The sequence below is a fragment of the Rhagoletis zephyria genome, unplaced genomic scaffold, assembly GCF_001687245.7.
Source record: "Rhagoletis zephyria isolate East Lansing unplaced genomic scaffold, Rhagoletis_zephyria_1.1 Rzeph_scaffold_00125, whole genome shotgun sequence".
Classification (NCBI taxonomy): domain Eukaryota; kingdom Metazoa; phylum Arthropoda; class Insecta; order Diptera; family Tephritidae; genus Rhagoletis; species Rhagoletis zephyria.
The window spans coordinates 344,179-368,267 of record NW_016157209.1 but is presented as its reverse complement, the minus strand read 5'-3'; the positions used below and the strand labels follow the sequence as shown (position 1 = coordinate 368,267).

The following is a 24,089-nucleotide window of genomic DNA, read 5'->3' as shown; positions in this document are numbered from 1 at the left end:
CAAGGAAACTCAAGAGCACAGGAGGGTTGCTCTGTAATGATATGCGGTAGCAGAATTGGGGCTTCACGCATTTATTTTTTCCCCTTTCGCATTTTAAGGCTCACTGTACCGGATTCGTAAATGAAAGCAATGCAGCCAACGCAATCTACCAACCATGCTTAATAAATAAAGATTTCTTTTTTATCTTTTTAACAAATATGATATATATTTTTATTTCATAAACAGCGATTTTAAAACTAAACGATTTTCGTTATTTATTTCAAGAATATGCAGGCATAATTAAGATTCAATTTGAAACATTTTAAATACTGCTATATTCTTTTTCATTTAATAACTAAATTTATATTAGGTATACATTTGCAAAAAAAAATCCAACGAATAATTACACTGTAGGGAAAATTTCAAGTTTTGAAATGACAGTGCGACAGTAAATTTTGCACACACAAAAGAGTTTTTTAAGGACTTTGAATATTAAAAAATATGCTTATTTCAAAAAATTATTTATCAAATTCAGTGCAGTGTAGGATGACAATAAGAGAATACAATTAAAAAGATAACAATAGAGGAAGAATTATAACAGAATAAATAAAATAAAATTGCATAAGGACGAATGCTTATAGAAAATCTTTTACAAATTTTATCCTTAAAAATTCTTGAAAATGTGCAATATATATTTTTTTAAAAATTATTGTTTGAGGGCTAATATACACACGAACTCAGCATCGAATTTTTTCCTGCAAACTTTATTATCTTAAAAAGATAAAATCTATTAAAAACACATTTTCAATACCTGTTCGTCCTCATAAACCAAAATACTATTGTTTCTAAATTCTACAGAATTCTACCCATATTGTTATTCTTAATTTCACTGATTTTTATACCCGAGCGCACTTGTGCACAAGGGTATAATAACTTTGTTCGCATAACGGTTGTTTGTAACAGCCAAAAGCAATCGAGATATAGAAAAATGTATACATAAATGTTCAAAATTAAAAGAGAAATCGATTAAGCCATGCCTGTCCGTCTGTCTGTCCGTGTGCACGATAACTCGAGAAAACATTGAGATATGTCCACGAAACTTGGTAGATAAGTTTCCCTTTATCCAAGGTAGGTTGGGATTGAAAAGGGTCGACCCCGGACAATAACTACGCCGACCTACCATATAACGGTATTTTTCTTTCGAAATATGTAAATACCACGATATTTCCGTAAATACTGGATCCAAATTGTTGAAAGTTGGTACGCGAAGTTGATTTTTGGCATAAAATAAGTCAGTTGTGAAATTTTTTGAAAATGGGCGTGGCACCGCCCACTTACGATAAAATGCCGTATCTCCGGTTGCCCCTCACCAATCCCCACCAAACTGGGTACGAACATTAAAAAATAAAAAAAAATTGTCGGTTAGGGTCTTTGTGGATTAAGGTAACGATATAATAATTTGGAAAAGTTTGTTACCCTTTAGTCGACACCTCGAATTTCCTTCCATGTTCCATCTTATACTTATTACACATTTTGCCTTCTTCGCTCTTTTTTGCCTCTTTCTGTTGTAACCAATTGGCACTAATGAACAATAACGCTCAACCCAGAAAAATAGCAAGCTACACAATGAAGTAGGTGTGTATGTATCCGGCCTTCTTTTTATGTAATCGTACATACTTTGTTTGATGATTTTTCATCACGTGTTCTGGCACGTCACGGCGTATGAGTAACTGCAACAGACAACGAAATTCTGAAATCCTCAATTAATGGCATAATCAACAATTGGCATTCACATAAGTATTTTGGAAGTGTAAATCATTTGCTGGTATTTCATATGTACATATTTCATATTATTTGCGCAATTCCGATTTCACAAAATATATGTACATATTTTTACCATAATTCATATTTTTTTTTTTTTTTGGCAGGAGAAGCAAAAAAACATTATAAAAATAATATCAACAAATTAGTACGGGACCACCTCTGAAACACTACCTAATCGATAGGGAAAGAATTATCGAAATCGGTTGACGTGGTCCAAAGTTACGCATAACATACATACAAAAAAAATTATTCCGACGAATTGATAACCTTCTCCTTTTTTTGAAGTCGATTAAAACAGGTAGGGCTTCTTAAAAAGTGGCATGTAACTCCGTTGTTTTATTGAAGGTGTATTTTAATATCTGCCACCAAAATCTGTCGCTCATTCGCTGGGAAAATGTTGCTTACACCCAGCTATTGTTTAACGTCACCTGAATCTGCTCCTTCACTACAAATAAATCAATTTCTGGATCTCACATGCCCATAACTTCTCCATGTCATTGATGACTTTCATGTCTACAAAATTAATGTATAAACTAGTAATCGCGTTAGCGGCACTGACTTTCTTACCAATTCTTTTGTCGAATTCTCGGATAGTGTTCTACCAAGATATGGATTGTATGGATGAGTAGGAAGAGCTTTTAATCTGCTCCCTGCTACATAAAATTTACAGAAGGCTTAGAAAATCACTGACCGCGTGCAACGTTTTGCTCCATCACTGCCTACTCAAGTTCATATGAAGTAAAAGCTCTCTGTGGTCAGCACTCATTTAGACTGGTAGACAAATAGAACTTTAATTCTTCGCACATTTTCAATGTATATACACAGCTTAAAAAGCTCTTCACGTGAGCAACATAGACGCACATAAGTTGGTTAAAAGCTTGCATCTTCATTACTTCTAAGAAATTAGTTTGTCCCTGAAATTTTTGGGGCCCTGCCTTTGGATCTTTCTGCCTAAATTATGCTCGCATAGGCATCCTTTTAAGAGCGTCCACCGGCACCAATCGAAAATTGGAGCATCCTTTTTATTTACGTAAATTTCCTTTGAACTAATAAAAGCACAAAAGTAAATCAAGTAATTTTTGTTAAATTACATAAGATCACTTTATTTAAAAAACTTAAAATAATTATAAACTCCCTTAAAGTATATTAAAAATTAAAACTTATTTTAAATATTCATGCAATTATAACTAAAATACACTAAAACTTTTATAGATATGCGAGAGTTACTAGAAATTTTGATAAAGATTGCAAACAGTATAAGCGGACCTTTCAGAGCTTTTGAAAGTGATAGACTTACAGTTAAGTTAAGGATGAGATGAGGATTTACAAAATCATTTTACACATTTTTTTTTTTTGTTTTCAAATACATAGCTCAGAAAGCGTTTACGCAGAGTTCAGCTTAAAACGCGACAAATTCAAAACGGAGTAAATTTTGGAAGTTCTCAAGAGAAAATTTCTCGGCACAAAAAACTCTATGAGCTTTTGGGGCTTTTTGAGCTTTTGAGACCCGTTGGACTTTAAAGATAGATAGGATGAGTCAGAGCTTAGGTCAGTGCTAAATTTAGAATAAAGTTGGCGGCTTAGCAAAAATTTGGAAAAATTGTTTGACACGAAATTCTCTTTCAAAATACATAGATGCCTCTTGTATAACCGACCAAATACTTCTCCCTGCTCAGGTAGCTTTTAAGCTGAGTTCAGCACATTGTATTTGTAAGGCTGAGTCAAAGTTACAAGTTTGCAAAGTAAATTGCTTAGGGCACAATATAACTTAGAGCATTTGTGTAGCTTATTTAGCTTTTGAGACTCTTAAGCTTCTGTGAAGCTCTTTGAGCGTGTGAGACTTGTTAAGCTTCTGTGAAGCTTTTTGAGCTTTTGATACTTGTTATGCTTCCGTGAAGATTTTTGAGCTTTTGAGACCCGTTGAGCTTTTAGTCAGAAAATTATTATTTATTTTGCTAGCTGATGCATTTTCAAAATAAAATTTATACTTTTTCATATTTCCCATTGCGCGACTGCGAATACCAGTGGCGTGTAACTTACAAATACCAAAACACAAACCTGATTTAAAGTTGAAGGTCACGCGCATAATTCTTCTAATCAACATTCCTTAATTCTGACTAAATTTTTTATAATCTCCTTAATCAAATAAGTTTTCAGTGAAATTTGTTGTTCAAAACTGAACAAAGAAATATATTCTCATAAGCAGATACCCCCATAACCAGAAAGCCCAAGAGTTTTAAGTGTGTAGTTATTATTTATATTACAACGAAAAGCCTACTTACATCAAAAGATCTCGCAGTCCATTGAATATAGAAAACTTATTAATAAATTGCAAAAAAAAATCTCTAATAGCCCCGTCAGAATGAGTACTTTGCGTACGTGACGCACAAAGATGCAACTGACAGTTGAGTAGACCGTGTAAGTTTGCATAGAGAACGTCAGATTGGCAACCCTTGCGTCGACGGACTCAACGAACGTTGGCCAACTCTCAACATTTGACGCAAGTAGGTCCGTCACTGCTGACAGTTGTATTACCCTAAGTTTATACAAGACAAGACACTTGATAATATGTATTATTTGTCACATTATTTGAAGAAAGTAGACGTCCAGACATTAAACAGGCTTCGAAAATTTTAAGTCATTGACGAAGACAATGAAAAAAGTTGGAATACTTAAATAAAAAATGTATGAATATATTGCTATGGTATCGGATTTTTGGTTGCAAACGCAACACCTTCATTGTGGCGCCGTTCTACGTTCCTTTACGTTACGTCAGTTTCATCCTTGAGCGTCACGTACGCGCAAAGTACTCATTCTGACGAGGCTAAATATAAGACCCTCATACTTTCACAAGCACATCATTATTCCGCTCCAATTTCTCACACTCTTCGCGTAGCTTTTCAAATTCATTTTGATTTTTGTCACATAGTTGCATTAGCTGCGTGTTGATCGTAATAACACGTTCGCGTAGCATCGGCAAGGTGCACTGTCTCAATCGGTCCGGTTGTTGGACATCTTCTCGTATAGATTTCACCTTATCGCGCAATTCCTGCACCTCGCGAAATGAGTTTTCACGATATACCTTCAAATCCTCTTCTAATTGCACTTTCATACATTCGATTTCATTAGCCAATTGCATTGCTTCAATGCCAGCCGTTGGCTGCGCAAACGCTGTGGCGCCATTGTTATTGTTGGCACTAGCCGGTGGATCCTCGTAGTTAGCCGGATTCAATTTCACCTGACTACATTCGAGATACTTTTGTTGGGTCTTCAGGCGCGTCAGCTCACAGAGTAGCGTTGTGCAGGATTTCTTCTTAAGCAATGTGTGTGCGTAAGTGCTGGTGTACCTAGTACCTGCACCTGCTGCAGCAGCACCTCTCTTCGATGTCAATGCTGCCGCCGGCGTCATCGTCGTCATAGTCGTAGTCGTCGTTGGCGCGGTGCTGACGCTTTGTTTACCAGCCAACGCCTTTGTTGCCGCCGGCTTCGCATTGTTGTCGTCGACTTTCATGCTAAGATTTTTTGTTGATGCTGCCACGTGGGAATGCTGGCTGTGCTTTTATGACGTGGATTGTGTGGCTGTCCTCCTTGGTCGATGTACTTGTTTGAACAACTTGTACTTTGGCTGCTCGGCTGCTTCAGTTTTTTCGCTCAAGGCGCTTTCTGAAACTCAACTAGGCTGAAGCTGGCTGTCGCTTGGGTGCAGCGTGCAGCGCCTATATACAATGTGCAGCGTACACCTTATTCAATCGTCCACTAGTTGTGCTCTTCTACTTTCAGCAGGACCTCTTACGTAGCCCTACTCGTAACGACACTTCATGCACTACGTAGCTATTTAACTAATCGACTGTCTGTGGCTGTCGCTACTACTATTGTGTGTTATTTACACCAAGTAATCAAACGTGATCCAGTTGCCACCACCAACCGTCGCCAACACCGCCGTCGCCGCAGCCTTTTTATGCCTTATTTGGCTCAACCAACGCAGGCACGTTCCCCTCCCACTTGTATCCAGGCTATGTGGTTGGTAGCCGCAGTTACTAGCCGCAGTGTCCTAGAAAATCAACTGCAATACTTTCCGCTCTCCCGTCCAGTCCGCCAGTCACCAATCTTCGTCGAGCCGCTTGTTTGCGTTGCGGGAATGTGTTGCGGGTAGTTTAATCGATACGCGCGCCTCTGGTAAAGCGCTGCTATTGTTTGCCACCTTTTTTATCGTGATTGTTTTGCCTATTCTATTTTTTTAGTTTTTGTGCTAGTTTTTTTTCCTTTTGCTTTATTTTGCTTTTACTCTGTGGTCCTTCCACTTTTCGCCATGGATTACTCGCTCGCTATATAGGACTCCATGCTATTTTACCCGCCTTCTGTCGTTGCACGGTTTCTGTTATAGCCCGAACACAATGAAAACGACGAGCTACAAACCACAGCTGTCAAATTATTTTAACACGTACTCTTATGTAGATAATTATTTTGGCGACGACCGAGCTACGCGACGGCTGCGGTTGTGGCCAGATTAGATCTATTTCTATTTTTCTGGCGACAGATAAGGTTCTTCCTCTTCTTTTATGTCAAACTCATACAAATTCATGATGTCGCTGCCGCGTTCAAAGAAATCATGTCGCCATCGACAAAGCGCTTAGATAATAAAGATGACAAATTGGAAGCTGTGGTCGGTAGCTCGTCGTTTTCAATGTGTTCAGCACTTTATTGTTACGTTAGCTCACCGCTATCTGCTTCCTACTCGCTGCCACCATACGATCTGTATTTTTAATAAAATTAATTGTTTTTTTTTTTTTTTGCTGCTCCTATGCTCTGATTTGCCCTCTGCCAACGCGCTCATCACACTAGCTCGCTCACTCTTTCGCAGAATGCTGAAGAACTAACGTCAGCCGCTTTTGACTTGGCTGGCATGGCCTGACCTGATTGCTTCCGAACACCACAGCGCGAAAGTTTTTAATCTTCTCTTTCGCTTTGATTTAACGATTTATTGTTTTTTGTTGTTCTCTTTACTCCATTCATTTTAAATTCGTGTCAAAGGTGACTAAACTTTGTGTTACTTTTCTGTTGTCTGGAGACCATTCTAATGATTACATAATATCTACATATAAAGAGTTTTGCAAAATTGTTATCGAGATACATACATATTTACATAAGTAATACGTCAGATGTACTTATCTATATTACGCAAATAATAAAAAACGCCTTACAACTTCTTGCAGACAGCAAAAAACCAACAATGTTGAGTAAGGATAGGCAAAATGGTCCGTTTGTGACCTGTCACAAGGTACACGTTGACACTCTTCCTGAACTTATTGTTTTCTAGGGACGTCTGCTTGGCAACGATCAGTATTGGCGTTCAATTCCCTTTATCCTCAACTTTGTTGGTGATGGCTTTCTAAAGATCTGTCTTCCTTTCTTTCCCATTTAGAGAAGGACGATGGATCTCTCTTTCTAATTTTCCTAGAGAACAAGTTCGATCTCCCGTAGCCGTTTCTGGTCTTCTAAAATAGGCTTAGCTCCCCGGAATGGTTCAGCGAGAAACAACATCTCTGCTTCGGAGCCAATATCATTGACGTGACTTGCCTGCGACAACGAATATTCAACGCCGAAAGCGCTGCTGACGGCGCGACTTTTAAACTGTGATCCGATTTGCTGAGGTTGTGTTAATAAATGTACCCAGTGATTAAAATTAACCGAGGGTGAAGGGTAAAGCGCAAGCACAGTGGGAGAAATTTACGGTATTGCGGCACACCAATATTAAAAAAAAAAAACAAAAACAGGTTGAGTCAGTTTAGCCAGCTCGGCTTTTCTTACACAAAATACTCTTTCAAAAAGTCATTTAATTAATTATTTAATAAGTCTTAAGTGCTCTCTAATTTTCTTTTTTTGTAATATGTAAGAAATGTTACTCTTTTCTAGATCAAAACCAGTAAAATAAATAAATAAAGTAAAAGGGCTGAACTTTGGCTTATCCACCTCGCTCTTCACCTGACTACAGTAAATATCTACTCTTATTTTCAAGCAACTTTAAGGTCCCTGGACAATGTAAATGCATAACAGGCGAACTTGTCAGGAAGACGGCCCACCTGTTTGATGTCAACTGCTCTCAGCATTAATTTCCTGCGAATCATTACTTAAACCGAATATCTGGTCCATAGCCGGTCTGGATGATCTGGCCCAACTTCGTCAAGAAAATGTCTAACTCATTTATTCGCCTGCTCATGCAAGTGACGGAAATAAAGCAGTATCTCTGCCACTGCCACTGGAGCTAGAAGATGCTCTTTTCACCTTTACTTCTCTGGCTGTCGCAGCGCAGCAGGCACTCATGAAATCTCCCGTTTGGCGATCACTAGTACTTGAAATCTGAATACGTTTAAGCTATTTCGTTTCGAATGATAACGTATCCAGAGGTCTACAATTTCTACCTTAAAACCACTGCAAAAGAATCTTACAGATTTTACGTCATACCTTAAAAGTGTACGCATACCGACACACATACCCAAATACATAAGTACACCTGTGATGTCGTAACACATCCTCGCTGCTTTCTTTGACTACTTCTTCCCTCAGCCAGTCGATTTGTCAGTTCATTTTGTTACGCTATTATTGTCGTGACAATTCACGACCTGACATCATTGCCGTTGCATTGGAAAATTATGCAAATATCCATGCTGCAGTACTCGTAAACGAAGGCTAAAAAAAGGTATAGCCGTTACTGTTTTGATTTAACCATAAGGTTAAGTATAAATGTTTGCATTGTTTGTTTTTTTGGCTGCAGGTACAAGAAAGTGTCCTTACCTTACAAACCAACAGTATCCGTTTAGAAAGTGAATTTAAAAATATTCCTTGAATACTTAACTACAACACACTGGCCACTTCTAGGCCACCAGTTGGCCAAACATGCAGGTACTTAGCTACATACGAAAATGTATTGTATTTGTGTATGTACTTAGCTGTGTTTAGTGAAGGCTTTTAAAGTTTGCCAATATATTTTAGCTCCCCCGTGAATTATTTGAGGTTACAAGTGGAACGTGGAACCGCCTTTAGAAACTTTGTCGTTCAAGTAGAAAGACTAGTCGGGTTGCTAGTACATACATATGTACATACTTTTTATACATATTTTCGGGTTTGTTTATGCATATACTCGTATGTACATATATGTATGTGCATACACATATGCATCTAAAAGTTGGTAGCACGTTATAAATCCTCTCTTGCAGCCAGAATGTGAATCAATAAAATAAAAGGACAAATTTAGCTGTGCTTTAAAAAGTGGCGCGATAATAAACTTGCCTATGTATGTATGTATGTATGTATGTACATACGTATTATACTCTTATTTTGACATGCAGTTCAAACTATTTGTAGGCAATTTTGCAAAAACATCTTTACCAAAGGTATTATTACATAATTGTCCTCGTCATTAACTTTGCATTCGTCATTGTCGACGGAATGTCCTGCGGTAATAAATACTGCACACAAACATACACTCAAATATTTGTACATACATATATTCATTTTTATTGTAAGTTAAAAATGTTTGTCGCTTACTTAAAACAAGGTAAATAATCACCTGGTCTATTTATTTCTTTAGTTTGGCGTATTAAAAATTGTACTTATACATATATGTGCATAGTACATTAGACTTTGGTAAATTAATGCTTGCCAAATATCATAAAAATTTTGCTAAGGAAACTCCAATAGAACTACATATTTAAAAAAATATATTTTCCAATGTTGGTGGCACCAAAAAAAAAAAATAAAAATTCTCGAAATTTTCTTCGCAAAAATACTTTAGAGTCAGGGATGAGTGGCAAAGCCCATTGCGCATAAAAATAAGAAATTCCCGAAGTTAAATTTCGTCGCATTTTGATATTTTTTTAATTCCTAAATTGGAGAAAAAACAATGTCAGCCCTTCATTATATATACACTTGTGATCAGCTGATTAAGTTAAGTGATATTTTGACAAGTTTTGGCGATTTTTTGTCAATCTTTATAATTTTTTTATAAAAGCATATAGCATATTACGTGACCAGCATCACATAAATTCAAATTTGAAAAAGATTTAAAATTCAACAACGTACAAAAATTATCAAAATTCAACAAACTTTAACAATTTCGTCCAAACATTTTTTTTTGTCCAGCATGAGGAGACTTTTTGACCGTTTCTCGTTCCATTTTGGGCCCATAAGTTTCGTATTGCTGTAAGTGTGCGATACAGCGACCGATGACAAAAGGTGTGATCGAAACTAAATGTGATTTTCGTAGTTTTGTTCTCAAAAACGCTTCAAAACCAAAATGACAAACAAACGTCGAGAACGTTTTCAATGGGAATTATATAAGAACAAAATAATTAATTTAAAAAAAGAACCCTGTGGAACGATTCGAAAGAGAACAAAATGCGAACAATACTTTCGGGGACATTTCTAAGAGACCGAAATGGGAACAAAAGTTACCGGTACATTTTGGAAAAGAAGTAAATGGGAAGTCTTTCGAAGAACAATTTGAAACTAAAGTCTCAGGAACTTTCTGACAGAGAACGAAACGGGAACAAATCTTCTCTGACCTATTCGCAAAGAATGGAAGCGAGAACAAAATTTGTCACATAGCGTACATTAGTTTGAAGTGTTTGAATATTAAAATTAATCAAAAAAGAACTGAAAGATAACTATGCAAATTAAGTCAACGAAGGACTTACGGCACGAACTTTTCTGGCACAGAAAACGAAACATTTTTCCGGCACAAAAAATTAAAAAAATTTCTATAAGTGGACAGTCTACCCTAATAATCTTTAAATAATGTTCCATTCGTGTACTCGCTTATACTAACATATACTAATCAGTTTTAGCTGTTAGTTGAGTTATAGCTTTTTAAAATCCTCAAAATCCTTGAAATTTATTTCCAACAAAAAACAAAGCGAATATGTGAAAGCAACACAAGTAACGCGTAAATGTGTATGTACTTGCAAACAACATCAATAATCACACAAAAAATGACAAAGTCATGTCACACTTGTCTTAAGGAGATATATCCATATTCATCTATTCGTCAGCTCATCAATTCATTGTCTGGCCGCTACCTCTACACGCCCACCATGCGCTACCAATTAACGCATTGCCTTTCTCTCCTCTTGTCGCAACGTTCTTGAGCGTGTGCAGAAAAATACGGCAAGGCCGTGTGCACTGTAAAACTGTCATTAGTGGCGAAATGTCGTACGTTTTGTATTGTTTTTCTCCTTATGGCTGCGAATTATACCGAGCATACAAATATAAATACTTATGTATGTAGATTAGGGTTGTCCAAAAAAATAAAGTCGAAATTTTAATGCTCTCCCCCTTTCGGATTGTTCTATGCCGAAAAGAAAAATTATACCCTTGTTTTTTTTTTTTTTTTTTGAAATCAAAACGTATTTAGTGGTCGCTCAAAACGCTCAAAGTTTTGCATGTATTTTATATCGAAAAACAAAACATTTTATTATTATTAACTATTATTAATAGTACCCTTAAAAACCTGAAATCGGTCCCCTCGTTACTTTTTTTTAAGTTTTTAGGGGTTCTATAAAAAATAGTTAATAGAAAATGGTTAAATAAACAACTGGATATTGTCACCTGTAGACAAACGAAGTTTTCCGATCAAAAAATATTGATTTTCAAGATTTCCATACCACTTCTGCGAAAACTTGTTTTTTTCATATTAAATATTTACATGGAAAACTTTGAGCGCTTTTAGCGACTCTAATTTTTTTTCAAAATAAAAAAACGGGTAAATCGTTTTCGATATAGAGCAATCCTGGGGGTGAGAATTCAAATTCCGACTTAACTTTTTCACATGCTTTTTGGACCACCCTAATGTAGGTATATACTCGTATGTTTACGTAATATTTGTTGGTATATTAACCCAAAATTGTCACTTCGTCGGTGATCGAGTCGGGTGATCTGACGAAAAATACCATCAGAAGCAGTGGTTGAACAATTTGCCCTGAACTGTTGGTAGTGGGCCGTGTGTTTGTTTTTTAAAGCAAAATGCCTTTGAACAATAATAACAAAGCAAAGTAATGAAATGAAAAATGGCAACAAAATTACTTTACAAATACTTAATCATTTCGCACAAGTTAATACAAGTACTTGTACGTACATACTTGCTCGTACATCTGATGGTGGAAGGTATGTGAATATATTCCAATTTTCCTTTTTCAATATGAGGAATTAAAAACTTATATGTGAACATTAAGATGCCTTATTTAAGAAAATGGATAAAAATAAAAAAATTAGAAAATTTTGGCTTAATTCTGGGTCATTCGCGAGCTGGATCACGGTTAAAATATGTAAAACCTGTCCTAACTGATTTTCGTGTTCTTGAAACCTTAAGAAAGATATGTATCTCCTTCCTCTCGCAATTTAGAGTGCTTTCAGAAAAAATTTGCTCAAATATATAATGCTTGTTCATGAGCTGAAAATATGTTAATACAAATTGTTCGATTCTCTAATTAAATCAAAGTGTTTGGCAACATAAAGGATGAAATTTCTGAACGTCAACACGGGTTCTTCCCGGGGACGAATCAATTAGTGAGTTAAGTTAAAAATCAGGAACAACTGGATGTAATTTACACAGCCACACTATACTTTTGCGGAAGTTGAGGAGTCATGGTGTTCATGGGAAACTTATTGATTTCTGTGCAAGTTTTCTATCTAATAGAAAACTATTTGTAAAATTAGGGAGCACTATTTACAACAAGAGTTTCTATTTTTTATAAACGATTTACCAAATTACTTTAAGTTTGCCAAGTACCTAATGTTTACGGATGACGTCAAACTTTGTTCCACTGTACGCGATATAAAAGATGGTAATAATCTGTAAGTTGATCTTACCTGATTCACTCAGTGAAATACATTTAACCATTTCAACCTCAATATAAACAAATGCTGTGTTGTCACCTTCTCTAGAAAGTCTAACAACGTCGTATGTAGTTATAGTATCGATAGTATAACTAGAAGCACGGAAATGAAAGATTTGGGAGTTATTTTCGACTCAAAGCTGACAATTGCTAAACATATAGACTTCACTGTATCAAATTTTTTTGCGATATTGGCTTCATTTCTGATGCTACACTACGAATTTCATAGATCCATATACATTGAAATCACTTTATATTTCCCTGGTGAGGAGCCGCCTTGAGTATTCCTCATTAATATGGAGTTCATACTATGAATTATGCTCAAATAAAATTGAAAGAGTTCAAACAATTTTTACAAAAATCGCCTTGCAGAAATTACCTTGGGAAAGTGTCCTTGCACGACAAACGATACTATTTCTCCATAATCTTTATTTATAATGTTGTAAATAGAAACATCAACTGTGAGGATTTATCCAATTCAGTCAATATATATAATACTCCGTGAAATCTAAGGAATAATCATATATTGATAGGCAGAGTGCATTCCACTAACGAACCGATTGATGGGTGCGTTAGACTGTGTATTGATATTAATCGTAGTTAAAGGATGTTCGAGCTGAATTTGTATAGTATTATGTAGTATGTAGTAGTATAGACTGAACTAATAAATAAATAAATAAAAGTACATTAGGGTGTCTCAGATTTTTTCTGCAAAACTCGACATGCATAACCTCTAAATTTCTTCCCTCTGGACCATAATAATGCTACAAGAGGAAAACTCCCAAGCAAGCAGCTGAGTACTTTTCGGTTATTTTATTGATCCCAGCCTTGTAGAGCCACAAGGCATTTCAATGCAAATCTACTTTGAAAGCAGAATCTTCCTGATCTGTGAATTGCAACAGTATTCTCTGCTGAAACCGATCGTTAAGCTAGCCCTACGTCCATCCGAAGCAAGCTCACCATATAATGCTCGCTGAGTGGTTCGGACCGCCGAACTTAAATTTATAGGTGTTTAAGTTGGAAGCTTTTCGTTTTCGATTTTTCGAGCTTTAGGAAGGACACCAGGCTCTTTAACAATTATTTTTTCCCCTTTATTTATTACTCCTTAAATAACATTTTTTTCTGATTTTTATTTTACAAATCCAAAATATCAGTTATTCTTATTCTTTAAATTATATATCTTAGATAAAAGTTATTGAAGACTTTTATTTATAAAAGTAGTCAATATAATCAGTCACTGCCTTTGGTTCTCCAACACATTCTTACGAAAAATTATAATGACTTTTATACTTAAAAATAAAAGTCCGTGATTGATTTTTATTTATGATTTTTATAAATAATAGTCTTCAATAACTATTATTTAAGATATATAAATCAAAGATATAAAAATCAAAAATAACAGATTATTTAGATGAATATCAAAAATAATTGTTATTTTGGATCGATCAAATAAAAATCAAAAATAATTGTTTTTTTTTTTAATGTTGCATAAAAATTACAAAAAAATTAGTTTGATTCTCGGTAAAAAAAAGAAATCGATTGGTATGTATCACTTGATTGTAGAACATTTCCTTCAAAGTGAATTTTTCAATGACAGTTTTCATTAATAGCTGTTATGTTCGGTCCCTGCTCATAACTAAGATGTTAAAGATTGATTATTTTCGAAAATATTTTAGGGGTATTCATATAAGCGCGTAAATGCCTCGTAACCACGTCCACCTCGTAAACTTACTTAATTTTGTATGGAAAACCGGTTTATTTACGAGGTTTACGCGTTTACGAGGCATTTAAGTGTTTAGATGAACACCTATTTTATAAATATATTTGGAAATTAATTGAACATAATTATTAAATACATAATATATTTTAAAAGTAAGATTTAAGGAAATAAATTAAATAAAAAATAAGCCATAGAGAAGGCTTTATTCATATAAAATATGCATATGTATTTGGTACGTTCTTTATGATGTATATTTTCAGTTTTGTATTTTTATCTTTTGTTTAGTTCGATTGTACTTATTTTAGTAGGCTTTTATATTTTGCAATACTGTTTTATTCCATTTTGTTTAATTTTTTCCTGTTTATTTTATTTTATTTTATTTTATTTTATTTTATTTTATTTTATTTTATTTTATTTTATTTTATTTCATTTCATTTCATTTCATTTCATTTCATTTTATTTTATTTTATTTTATTTTATTTTATTTTATTTCATTTCATTTTATTTTATTTCATTTCATTTTATTTTATTTTATTTTATTTTATTTTATTTTATTTATTTTATTTTATCTCATTTTTTATTAACCTACTTCCAAAAAAGGAGGAGGTTTTCAGTTCGTCGGAATACTTATTTTCTTTGATTTATGTTACCGCCTAACTTTGGACCACATCAACCGATTTCGATAATTCTTTTTGCATCCGAAAGGTAGTGTCCCATACTATTCTGGTTAAAATCGATCATTGGATCATTGCTGAGAATTACTTGTTATTGAATTTATTGCATTTTTATCCCCAATGAACATAGTATTTCAGTGATCAAATACTTCTCTTACAAAATTTTTCTTCACTTCCAGGTAGCGATAAAAATTATCGATAAGACATGCCTAAATCGGGAATACCTAACCAAAACATTCCGCGAGATTTCCATTTTGAAATCGCTGCGCCATGCGCATATCACTCGTCTCTATGAGGTGATGCAGTCAGAGACAATGATCTATCTTGTCACAGAGTATGCGTCCAACGGCGAGATATTCGATCATCTGGCAGAGAATGGACCTATGAAAGAGCAGGAAGCGGCGCGCGTTTTCACACAATTGGTCTCAGCCGTGCAGTATTGCCATTCGATGGGCGTGGTGCATCGTGATCTCAAAGCGGAAAATGTTTTGCTCGATAAGGATATGAATATCAAGGTAAGAGTGTCGAATACTTACCTGAATACTAACAACCGAAACATCAAATCATTTTCGTTGCACAGCTCGCTGACTTCGGCTTCAGTAATCGCTACGAAGAGGGCAATCCGTTGACAACGTGGTGCGGTTCGCCACCATACGCCGCACCTGAAGTATTTCAGGGTCTGGAATATGATGGACCCAAAGCAGACATCTGGAGCTTGGGCGTCGTGCTGTACGCGCTAGTGTGCGGTGCACTGCCTTTCAATGGTGATACGCTGCTGGAGTTGAAAGGACGCGTAGTTACTGGAAAATTTCGCATACCATACTTTATGTCACGAGGTAAGTTTAAATGGATTGATTGGAATGAATGTATGCACATATGTACATATGTAAATGTTTTCAAAAAATTTCACATTACTCTTTCTCTCCATTTTTGCCACTGTAACGTGGTTTAGACTGTGAGCACCTCTTACGTAATATGCTGGTCGTTGAGCCAGATCGACGTTATACATTAAAACAAATTATAAAACATCGCTGGCTAAGCGATTGGGCAGCGGAACTAGATGATTACGCACAACATTCCGACAGCAGTCCACTTGCGTGTAGCGACAGCAATAGCAGCTGCAATGCGCAAACGACAGCGACTGTTGCCAACCTAGATACGGAGATAATGAAGAATATGCTACAATTGCCTGGACTGACCGCCGATATGATTGCCGAGTCGGTGCATAATCATCGCTTCGATAATATATATGCCATTTATTATTTGCTTGCCGATAAGTTGCAGCAAAGGCGACGAGAACAACATAGAATGCAGCATCAAGCTGCCTATTCAAGGTACTGCATGCATAGTATTTAGAAACATTTTAAGGGCCGGTTGTTCAATGTCTGGTTATCATAACCACTACACTATCGACGATTTCGACATCATGCATGTAGCATGTGATCGATAAAGCAGTCGTTGTACTTAATCGGAGCTTCTACCTCCGATTTGTGCTAATCAGACATTGAACAACCGGCCCTTACTTATCAACAGATGTAATCATAAGTTTTTTTTTTTAATAACATACGTGCATATCTACTACAGTGCACGGTTAAATTCTGCTGTGGTTTAAACTTAGTTTAAATGCTCGGTTGCTGGTTTAAACTGAGATTAACCAATCAAATGTCCGCCGGCTCTTAAATATGAACGCAGTTTACGTGATATAAGTTTAAACTGGCCCTAAGTGAAAATATTCTGCCTTATCCTGAGCTTCGCCTGTAAAAAAATTCACTTATATAGCAATAATAATTGCATATTAAGCAAAATCAGTTCTATTCATGGCCGTATTTTTCATAATTTTACTACAGTATATTTTGCTTTGCTACCTCTATGCTTAAGTGCACATTTAAGATACCTACCCTAAAATGCGCATCAGAGGCATTATTTTTAACATTTATAAGGAAACTGCTCCGATAGATGCATTCAACATACCTGCACATTGGCGATACCTGCCTTAAAAATTGTGCGACTAGTATCAATTATCAAAGAAAGTATTACGTTTACCCGCACTGGCCCTACAATTACCTAATTTTACAACTTTATATTTATTTTGTTCATCTCGCAGAACAACGAAAATGGCTATAAATTTATGTAGTTATATAGATAATTAGATACTATTCGGTAAAAATTTCGCTTGCAGTAATTTCTACATGGTAAGTGCTTCTCCATTATTTGGTTTCATAGGGATTCGGATGCCTTTGTCATTGAAGTAGTAAAGAAAATTCGTTTAAGTGCCTTTTTCGGTTAAGTGCACAAGTTTTTCGTGCAAAGAAGGATGTGCAGCTAAGCAAAATATACTGTATTTGTATTCTTACTCGATGATATAACCTGACTTCGTAAACATAAAGTGGGTTGGTAATATTTACAAAGCGTTATGGCTTAGGTAAACAGAGAATAAACAAAAATTATCTCATGAAAATTTCCACTGAAAGGCTAGAACCCCATAAACCACGCTACTTGGTAATCAGCTGATTCCAATACAAAATTATTCTAGGACATTATGAATTGCTGTAATTTTTGTCGTGTTTTTCGTCACGACAATTTGAAGACATCGTACGTTTAGGACCCGGTCAAAGTTCATCATCAGTAGCGAAGCCACAACTGGTCGTATAGCTGCCTTAAGTTCTAACTGCCTAAAAGCTTCCCATACCACCTACAGGCAGCTCAGAAGCCATTGAAAGGGAAGTTGATTAATCTCGAATTTTTCACCATTTTAAAGCTGATCCCGAATCGAATTAAATAAAATGGCAGCTGCTCCCCTGAACTCTCTCTCTTAATTATGGCACGGAGCCACGTAATCTGTATACCCTACAAATTCACCTGACGCCGCCAACCTTAGGCTGGTTTCGCTTCAAAATTCTCTAATTGGAGGTCTATGGACGCCGTGGCAGTTGTCCTCAGCACCTCCGTTATAGGAGTACATACATATGTAAGGCAGCCGTACGTACAGCGCGTTTTCGTTATTTTTTTAACTCTGCTCTCCAAAGAAGTTTGCCAAGGTATTCCCTACATTTTAAAATTTTTATTACACTACAGCTGAATTTAAAAACTAACATTACCTATGTATTTTAGAAAACATTTCAGTGAACCTTTTTAAAAAATATTTAAATGTTTTATTTCAGACTACGCAAAACTAGTATCACCACTGGTGTAGTCGATCGCTCTGAGCCAATCAAACAGGAGTCGGTCGATCGCTTAAGTCCACTTACCAACACCAATGCACTACAAAGTGGATTAGGATTTCATTGGAGCGATGTTTCGGTGGATTTAGAGAAATTCGGCGATTTCGAATTAGAATGTCTGGCGCGACCGAATGAGGTCAGTTTAAAATTTCCACAATTACAAAAGAAAACTGTTTTATATACATATGTATTCAATTTCAATTCATAGCCACAAAACCAAAATCAAAATCACCTGTGTGCCAATGCCGGTGGAAACGGCACTAATACGCGGCGACATACTGTGGGTCCTGGCGATGTGGCACACGAACAGGCGCTTGCCAATCCAAATGTGCCGCCAATCAATTTCAAGTGCACACCAGAGAATAAAGACGAGACTGGTGCCTACTTGCCAATGAACCTGCCAATGTTACAAAATCAACCGCTACACAATTTAACCATAAAGGATCAGCATCTATTAAAGCCACCAGTGGTGATGGGTGCCAGTAGGTTTTAAAATAAATATTCATATTACATCCAATTAACCCCTCGTTTGTGTATATTTTCTTAGGTTCATTTGGACGTCGCGCTTCTGACGGTGGCGCCAATCTACACATCTACTATCCTTCTTCGGTAAATAATATGCAACAAGTTGCCGGTCAAGCGCAACAAATGGACGCGAATGCATATTATATCAGTCCGAATGTGGCAAATCCTGCAGGCCTAAGCGGCGCGCCAACAGATCGTATGCTGGGTCAAGGTGTGGGCGAACAAACACAACTGCAACAGTTGGGTGCCGGCGATTCTGTGAGCGAGGAGAACAACGAGGAGATACAAAAGTGAGTAAAGTGTGGGGAAGTTGGGGAAGCTATCAAGAACTGCATATGAACCTCAGAGAAGAATTTACTATCTACACTTATTGGACAGCGTCGAAGCTAAAGCTCCTGACCACCTTAATTAGATACATATTTTCGGCCTATAGAATTATTTAAATAAAAATGCACTTTAAGGTTAAGACTACAGTTAATACGATTATAGCCTTTAGACATTACCTTCTGTGCTTCTTATTGACAATCTTCTCCCGATAGACTGATGGGTAAAGAACTTAAAGCTAGATCACAAATATTTGAATCAAAATTAAACAAATAAATGTTTGAGTCTCGGAAACTCAGTGTTAGCTCGAGGACCAAAGATATCTCCTCTTATGTCTTCTGCAGTTTTCAAGCCGTCTGTTTACCTGTACAGCGTGTAAGCCGAGAAGTGTATCTCTATAAATTATCTCTACACGGCTACTGGACGTCGTGAAGCCAAATCCACATTTCCATTTGTTATAATTGGTTGTACGGTCATAGTTATCATCCATCTTGGAACCTGTTTATATCGTCCACCCATTTTTGCAATAAGTTTTCACTGGGTGTTCGTACATTGCCCCACTTTACAGGGGTAGTGAACCCACCTTCTTCCTTTCGTTTTTTTCTCCATGCAGAGACTTGGCGTTAGAGTTAAAAGTAGCAACTTCATCTACATGCTCCAGCATTAAAAATCGCCAGCATCAGAAATCGTCAACATCAGAGATCGTATTGAAATTCGTCGCCTTTTATTGAACCTCGTTTAGATTCGAAGGACTCGCAGAGTTCTTTCCCAACATGGACAGAGCAGAAGGTTATGCTCAAGGGCCTTCTATACAGCCATATGAGTTTTCAAGGGATCCCAAATTTAGTAGCTCTTCATTCAAAGTATAGTCCATGATATAAGATCCCAAGGATAAATGGCGCTGGAGCTGGATGGAATCTGGACGGTAAGTTCAGATGCCCTGCTGATTTTGGTGCAATGGCAACGGTGTTTCAATCGGAATTCTATGCAATACTGAAAGTGGCAGCCTGAATAATTGGCGAAAGGTGGCGCGGATATGAAATTTGGGTCTGCAGTGCCAGCTATAAAACATGGAAACCGCTCGCACCTCTTAAATAATATAGTCCAGGAATGTAAATAAGTTGAAGCTGAACTCCGTTATAAGATTGAATGAGCTTGATCTATGGTAATCGAGTCAACGAACTGGCTTATGAATTGGCGAACTGCAGCTCCCTGGACTGGAGAAAATTTTAAGGTCAAGCATAGCGGGAACTCTTGGGTACATCAAGGATTACATTAATAAAAACTCATGAAAGCCGGTAGTATTAGCGCCGCAAAACAACCTAGTGTTTCCTGAAAAGGTCTGACAGGATGGTAGCAAAGTTCTCAGTCACAAAAGAAGTGATCTACATCTGAAAGAAGTGATTATGAGAAACAATCCACGGGGACCCTATGCATCATCGACAATCCACTGTGAACCATCTTGTTTGGAAGATGAGGATAGTACTGAACATTTTCTCTGCCGCTGTCCGGTCTTCGCCAGACAAATTTAGATGGCACATTTTTTATCGGATCTTCTCTTCTCTTTCCCTCGACAAAGTGCTAAGATTCAAAAAGGAGTACCACCCATACATCCATATCCTCTAAATCCTCTCCCTAGGCCTTAAGTACAATGGGCAATAATGCCTAAGTGCTTGAAAAAATTGTTTTTGGTTTTTCCGGCCAAATAAATTTCCATTCTGCATACTTCTAAGATGGCTCGTGTCTTATTTCGCTACAGGGTGTTAGTCCTTTTAATTGCTATAAATAAAGATTTCTACGTTCATCTTTGTAAACTAATTTATTTCATTAACTTTCAGATACATTCAAATTCGTGGTAAACGACACACCGTCAGCTGTACGGAAGACCTGTCCATACAGCATCATTCCGGCGAGACTTGTCCCGTGTGTGGTGTTTATGAACCGCCTATAGTACCACAAATGCCTACCATTATGTCACAGCAGTCGACTGGCGCTGGAGCAACAGGTGGTGGTGGTGGTGGTGGTATTCGCACAAGACGTACCGGCCTGCTGACTGTAACAGAACGACCGCCAGGTTAGTGGGAAATTTATCGTGCTGGGATTTTGTAGCATAATATAATAGAATCAGCTTTTCTAACAACAAATAGACATATGTACATATACATGTGCTAATAAAAGTTAATTGAACGCTAGTCGTACATACTTAAATACATACATAGTATGTGTAAGGCATGACGCGCACGCGCAGGTTCGCTGCTTTACAATTATCAGCCATTTTCGCATTTAGTTTGTATTCGAATAAATATTTGTTTACTTTTAAATTATTTTACACACATATGGTCGCGGGAAAATAAATACGGACGCGATGTTTTAACAACTTTTAACTTTGTTTATTTAGTGCTGCTTTCTCAAGTAGCTTATAAAATTTATCTACCCTTCAAACACACGATAAATTTTTAAAGCTACTTGTGTAAACGGCTCTTAATATTTATTTATTCTTTTTAAAGTATATTATAGCTCACTATCTGACGCAAAACCATGTATCTCAACATTTTAAACTTTGTGCAAGATTTACAAAATTCGACGAATTTAAACCTGTGTTAATCAATATTTCAAACTAATTATGCAGAATTTAAATTTTTAGAAAAATGTTTGTATGCAGTTTTATAGCAGTAACTAGAACTTGCCGTTATTTTTTGCCCTTTTTTGCTGGCGGTGTTGTGCATTTTCCTCCAAACATATGTATAAAAAAATTTTCCAACATACTCGTACTCCGTATGGGGAAAAAATCGTGACACAGCACAAAAAAAAATAAAAAATTACTTGAAACTTGCACTTTATTCCACTGAAATTTTAAATTTTGGTGCAATTTTTTCGAATGTTTCCAATTTTTGTAGAAAAATTTAAATTCGGATTTACATGCTTTTTGTTAGGTAATGAGCTATACTTTCATCAAAAATAAAAAACATTAAATTAGCAAAATAAAAATAGCTAACAACTTGTTAAAATGTCGCGTCCCTATTTACTTTCCCATCTCTGTATAGTATAAGCACCATTTTTTAACATTCGATTTTGTTTACGTTAGATCTTTATTCACAGTTTGTATTTAATGTATATCGATTTATTATTTTTCGTTGTTTTGGTTTATTAATTACATATTTCTTTTTCGTTCTCTTTTCGTTTTATATACGTTTAAAAAAATATTTGGTTTCTGCTTGGCTGTAATGTAAATTGTGTAATAAACTAAAAACCAAACAAAACGATCCTATTTTTCCTAACCTCACCATTCCTTATATCCACTGCCTCCATCATTCCAACCCCATTCTACTTGCACTCATCCTACATCATGCACCATTTGCACACCTTTTTCCTACACCGACCTACCTGCTTATGCCCTGCGTATCACAGTGATAAGTCCTGAGCTTATACGCGAGGTGGAATCGCGCATGAATCGCAATTACTTGCCACCTGCTTTAAAAATGCAGCAACATCAATCGCATCCGCACCAGCATAGCGCAACGAATCCCACGCTCAGCCAATCCCCTCCCACTGGCGCCTTTGCGCCTTACCATTCGTCATCGAGCGCCAATATTTTGCCTACCCAGGCATTAGCAAATGCAGCCATGACGGCACAAGGTCCTCCTAACGCTTCTGGAAATAGTAGGCGTGTTCATTTCAAATCCACCAACAAGCTGCCAACCGTGCAAGAAGTTGGTAAGTTCTTTTTTTAAGTTATGTTATTTTCTTTACTTTTAACACTTTTATTTATTTGTTAAACATTTAACTTTATGTAAGTTGATTTTATATTCACATTAACTATTTTTGTTAATTTTTAATAATCATAGCCATTAATATTGTATTACTTTTACTTGCTAATGTCAAATTATGTTTTTTTTTTTTGTATTTCTTCTACCAGCATTAGCTTTGTTACATGTTTTAATTCGCGATTATATTTTTTTGAAACCTGCGCGCTTTTTACTCTCGACAATGTGCTACCCCCTTTAAATGCGTAATAATTAAGTTATTTTTAATATATCTTTGAAAAAACAAAAATCTGTATTTGACGTCTGCTGATTCGTAGTCGATTGAAAGTGAAATTTAAATCTTAATTTGAGTTTTATATTAGATAATAAGTTATTTCGAAACTGATAGTGTCGCCACATTCGAAATCGCAAAAAAGCTGCCAACTTTTATTTTTACGCGAAACAGCTATCTCGATCTATTTTTTTTTTTTTTGCAACTCGGAAGCCGTGTGGCTTATTGCAATTGACGTTGTCTAGCTTTAGCAGGAAGTAATAAGAATTTAAAATTAATTAACAGTATCAAATATAGAATCGTTCTGTCAATAGCGCCATCCAAGGTAACCTGATACCCGTGTATTAATGGGTTATCTTGACATTTATTCCGATGGCTACCTCTCATCCATGAGCGATGTAACAAACTCTGCGAAACTGTCTATCATTTCATATGTATGTACACAGCTTTCCACAGGCAAGTTTGCACCGACCCCTACTAGGTCATCGGGTAATCATTGGCCTTAAAAACGCTGCACTTGCTTTCAGATCCTTCAATTATCTGAAAGTTCGAAGCCAATCAGTGATCAGTAATTGAATTTTTTTTCAAAACTACCTTAACCCTAAGAAGGTGTTTCAGTGAAATCATGTGCTTTTTCTTAAAGCGTTATCTCCCCGATAAAACTATAACAGTCCACTTAGTACGAGTACGCGGCCGCAATAAAGAAGTCAAAGCTTTTGCCGATCATACGGGTACCGTACAAAAGAAAGCCGGAATAAATCTTGAAATACAGTTCGTAGATCACTCGCATATGAGAACCCCATGCGCCATCTATTAAAAAACTATATTATGGCATCTACGGACTGTACCTCTGAATATAGGACGATTACTATTTCCGAGGACCAATCTCTATTACACA

The 24,089-nt window shown here is 36.3% G+C and overlaps 2 protein-coding genes across 9 annotated transcripts in view; one reads left to right on the top strand and one right to left on the bottom strand.

Annotated features, from left to right (window-relative positions):
* Nucleotides 1-24,089, top strand: part of Sik3 (Salt-inducible kinase 3) — a 68,047-nt gene that overhangs the window by 34,362 nt on the left and 9,596 nt on the right. For 7 of the 8 annotated variants that reach the window (XM_017636552.1, XM_017636566.1, XM_017636547.1 and 4 more), the window contains exons 3-10: nt 15,266-15,601; nt 15,667-15,922; nt 16,039-16,420; nt 18,248-18,443; nt 18,516-18,789; nt 18,855-19,122; nt 20,995-21,230; nt 22,565-22,870. In XM_017636552.1, coding sequence (XP_017492041.1) covers nt 15,266-15,601; nt 15,667-15,922; nt 16,039-16,420; nt 18,248-18,443; nt 18,516-18,789; nt 18,855-19,122; nt 20,995-21,230; nt 22,565-22,870 — 2,254 coding nt within the window. The remainder of the gene's footprint in view (nt 1-15,265; nt 15,602-15,666; nt 15,923-16,038; nt 16,421-18,247; nt 18,444-18,515; nt 18,790-18,854; nt 19,123-20,994; nt 21,231-22,564; nt 22,871-24,089) is intronic. The other variant, XM_017636581.1, reaches the window with a different exon arrangement.
* On the bottom strand, nt 3,900-6,179 carry LOC108380213 (uncharacterized). The gene has a single exon (XM_017636591.1). The coding sequence runs from the start codon at nt 5,312-5,314 to the stop codon at nt 4,643-4,645; it is 672 nt and encodes a 223-aa protein (XP_017492080.1). The 5' UTR covers nt 5,315-6,179; the 3' UTR covers nt 3,900-4,642.